General features: G+C 37.1%; 1 protein-coding gene across 1 annotated transcript; it reads left to right on the forward strand.

The window, feature by feature from the left end:
• Positions 1-1,084: 1,084 nt before the first annotated feature.
• On the forward strand, positions 1,085-2,985 carry LOC118418710. The gene is made up of 5 exons (XM_035824774.1): positions 1,085-1,177; positions 1,614-1,710; positions 1,924-2,004; positions 2,448-2,587; positions 2,868-2,985. The coding sequence occupies exons 2-5, from the start codon at positions 1,623-1,625 to the stop codon at positions 2,925-2,927; spliced, it is 369 nt and encodes a 122-aa protein (XP_035680667.1). The 5' UTR covers positions 1,085-1,177; positions 1,614-1,622; the 3' UTR covers positions 2,928-2,985.
• The last annotated feature ends 20 nt before the right edge of the window (positions 2,986-3,005 follow it).

Here is a 3,005-nt window from a genome sequence, read left to right on the forward strand (position 1 = left end):
GTTAATGAAAGCTCTACTCTCCAGAGAGTATGGCTGCTTTAAGAATCCTTTAAGTATGCCCAAATCACCACCATTTGTGTAAGATGATGTTATTCCAAGAGAAACGTGCATGTGTTAGAAATTGTGACACATTGGGCCGACTTGCAAATATGAAATCAGACATTTAATTGCTCACTAATACAATCAGCAACGCAAATATCAATGCTCATTCCTACTACGGGCAAAACGGTCCTCATAGTGTTAGCCTGTATACGTGACTTGAACCTTGCTCGCAATGCACAGGTGGGAGGAGAAGTTCGTGATTGGCGCCCGTTATCTGCCAGCCGACTCCTTTAGCAACAACAACAAACAAACCAGGTTCTTATCTGAGGAAGTTAATGATATCTTCCCTAAAGTTCTGCTTTGTTAGTGTCCCCTACCCCTGACACCTGTACAATATACACGAAACACCACCGTTGCCAACGCAACCAAAATCACTCACCTGAAACTGTGCCCAGCTCTCCAACTATGAAGGCGACGCAAAGGCATATAATCATATACATAACAAAGAACACATTCACTAATTCTAATTTACATGTAAGTACGACTGACTTCCGCGTTTATAATTACCCATGTGACCTTGCGCCAATGACCCACACCGCGACCTTGTCCTTTGACACGGATGTTGACAGAGAGTATGTACCCAGCGGGTGCCATTGTTTACATGGGCTAGTCTTTTGTTTAATAACGTAGTCTACCATTACCATCCTTACTGTGTAGAAGGCCTTACACACTTACAGGACATAGTTACAAATACTTCATGCCCAGTGAATCACAACATATTGCGAAATCTATATGATATTGCTGTGCAATTTAAAATATGTCATTAACGTTACATTCTGTGCTTTGGTTTTAAATGGTTCTATAACCATTGTTTAAATCGGACTATTGATAACATTATTCCACGCCAGGTGTGTTCTATCGTCCAAATTATTATCATCTACCTGGCAGATAAGAATCTTACTTCATAAGAGGAGTGGGGATTTTTTTACGGATGAAGTTATTCAGACATTTACGATAAGGGTTACCTGGTAAAGCAGGTTGAGCAAGATTTGCAAAGTCGGGTCAAAGGTCGCGTGAAAGACTACTGCAACAGAAGAGTCAACAACATTGGAAGCAGTACATTCCGATTGTGTAGGTGTGTGTGTTTCCTTATTACTTTGTTACCGGCCTTATAGTAATGGTTATGATGTACTAGTTTTCCTCTCATCAGTCAAATACCTTCACATGAGTACCAAAGTTATAAATGCATGATAATGTTCGATAGTTCTCTTGAAACAACGTATATTTTGTATACATGTAACGTTATGCCCTTCTGTATATAGATAGTCACATCTGATGAATTGTACAGCAGACTTACTATAATATAAGGCTCGATATTTGTATAATGTTATGCACTTGGTGTGTCGAAATGCTATTCATGTGGGCGTTGTATTCAGGAAAACAAACAGATAGGTCAAGCACAACATAGAATACAAACGTCCATAGGGAATTTTTTTGACTTGAGCTGAACCATTTAGACTTCATTATTTCATTCAGGTTGTCTGCAACTTTACGAATATTTTCATTTCTAGACTACAAGAATGATCACAACTGTAATGTGTAAAATGCTGCTAACCAAGATCACTATCAGCGTACATTTCATCTTGTTGCTGGTACTGCAGTGTTCAGGTGAGTGTTTTTCCTTACATTGTAGGTCGTACAATATTGATCATTGTATGTACATACATTGTATGTACATTTTGTTGCTAGTTACCGTGGATGGCTTATCTATTATTAATGTTTTTTTTTTTAATTTTTCAGCCTATGCTTTTGAATACGAAATACATATGTGCATGTAAATATTTTGTTCTTTTCTCTTCCCATAACGTTACATTACTACAGCTCAGAACACGACATCGCCAAATTCAGTAACAAACTCTACTACGAGGGTTACTATGGTCAATGCTACGCAACAGAGCACACGTAAGTGTCAACATAGCCAATCAACTGTCAGGGTTATCTATTTTCATTTTGCTAGGGCATCTGTGTTACTGTCTTTGTCAATTTATCCTCATGAATTTTCACAACCCGAAATCAATTGTGCTTTCGTATGATGTCTCCATCAATACAGATGATACTACATACTATAAATTGTCTATCTTATGATTAGTTATTATTGTCAGAATTTGCTTATTAATTAATAGATTTAATTATATGTCATTAGATTAACCTTGAGGAAGAGTTAATCTGTAACTGTATATATATATTTATGTTTCTAGATAGACGTAGTAGACATGAACTCCATGAAGACTAGCATTACATAATGAATATATGGCGTGTGCTGGTAATAGAGGTAAAAAAAACCAGAAAGATAAGAAGATTTACAATATACTGACACATCATTTATATATTTATTTTGATTTCAGCTCGGTTCATTAATATCAATACTTCCATCAGTAACTGGGCGAAGGCTGGCATTGCTATCGGCCTGGCCCTTGGGGTTGTTCTGATCGCTGGGATCGTGGCTGGCAGCTGCCATTGTTGGTTAAGGAAGCAAAAAGGAAGCGTAAGTAATCATAACTTATGATTGTCTCTTTTAGTGGTATATCTTTTTTAATCTTCGTGGAACTGTATACGATATATGATATGCATTATCCTCAGTGATGGTTGATTGGTACACCAGTAAGATAATTCTTGTGAAATGATTGGTACTTTAGTAAGATATTTCCTGTGATAGAATTAATTGTAAAAGAATGATGGAAATGTCACAGTTGCTTCTCTCTATTCATTTAGCTCCTACATGTATGTAAATGTCAGAATAAGAATTGATCTGATCTCCCCTCCAGAACTTGGTACCCAGCAAAGACGAAGAAGAAGTAGAAGAAGAGGTTCGCATCGCTGAATGATGATGTCAATAATTTACCTAAAAGTGGAGCTATAAGGCAGCTAATTGAATAACTACATGTATATAAAACGACAATAGC

This window comes from Branchiostoma floridae, chromosome 6, assembly GCF_000003815.2.
Source record: "Branchiostoma floridae strain S238N-H82 chromosome 6, Bfl_VNyyK, whole genome shotgun sequence".
NCBI lineage: Eukaryota > Metazoa > Chordata > Leptocardii > Amphioxiformes > Branchiostomatidae > Branchiostoma > Branchiostoma floridae.

What these genes read in the sequence shown, in the direction of transcription:
- LOC118418710 (XM_035824774.1), top strand. Translation starts at nt 1,623, where the DNA reads ATGATCACAACTGTAATGTGTAAAATGCTGCTAACCAAGATCACTATC. An exon ending in GCTGGTACTGCAGTGTTCAG is followed by an intron (nt 1,711 to 1,923) that starts GTGAGTGTTTTT and finishes ACATTACTACAG; the next exon opens with CTCAGAACACGACATCGCCA. An exon ending in TAAGGAAGCAAAAAGGAAGC is followed by an intron (nt 2,588 to 2,867) that starts GTAAGTAATCAT and finishes TCTCCCCTCCAG; the next exon opens with AACTTGGTACCCAGCAAAGA.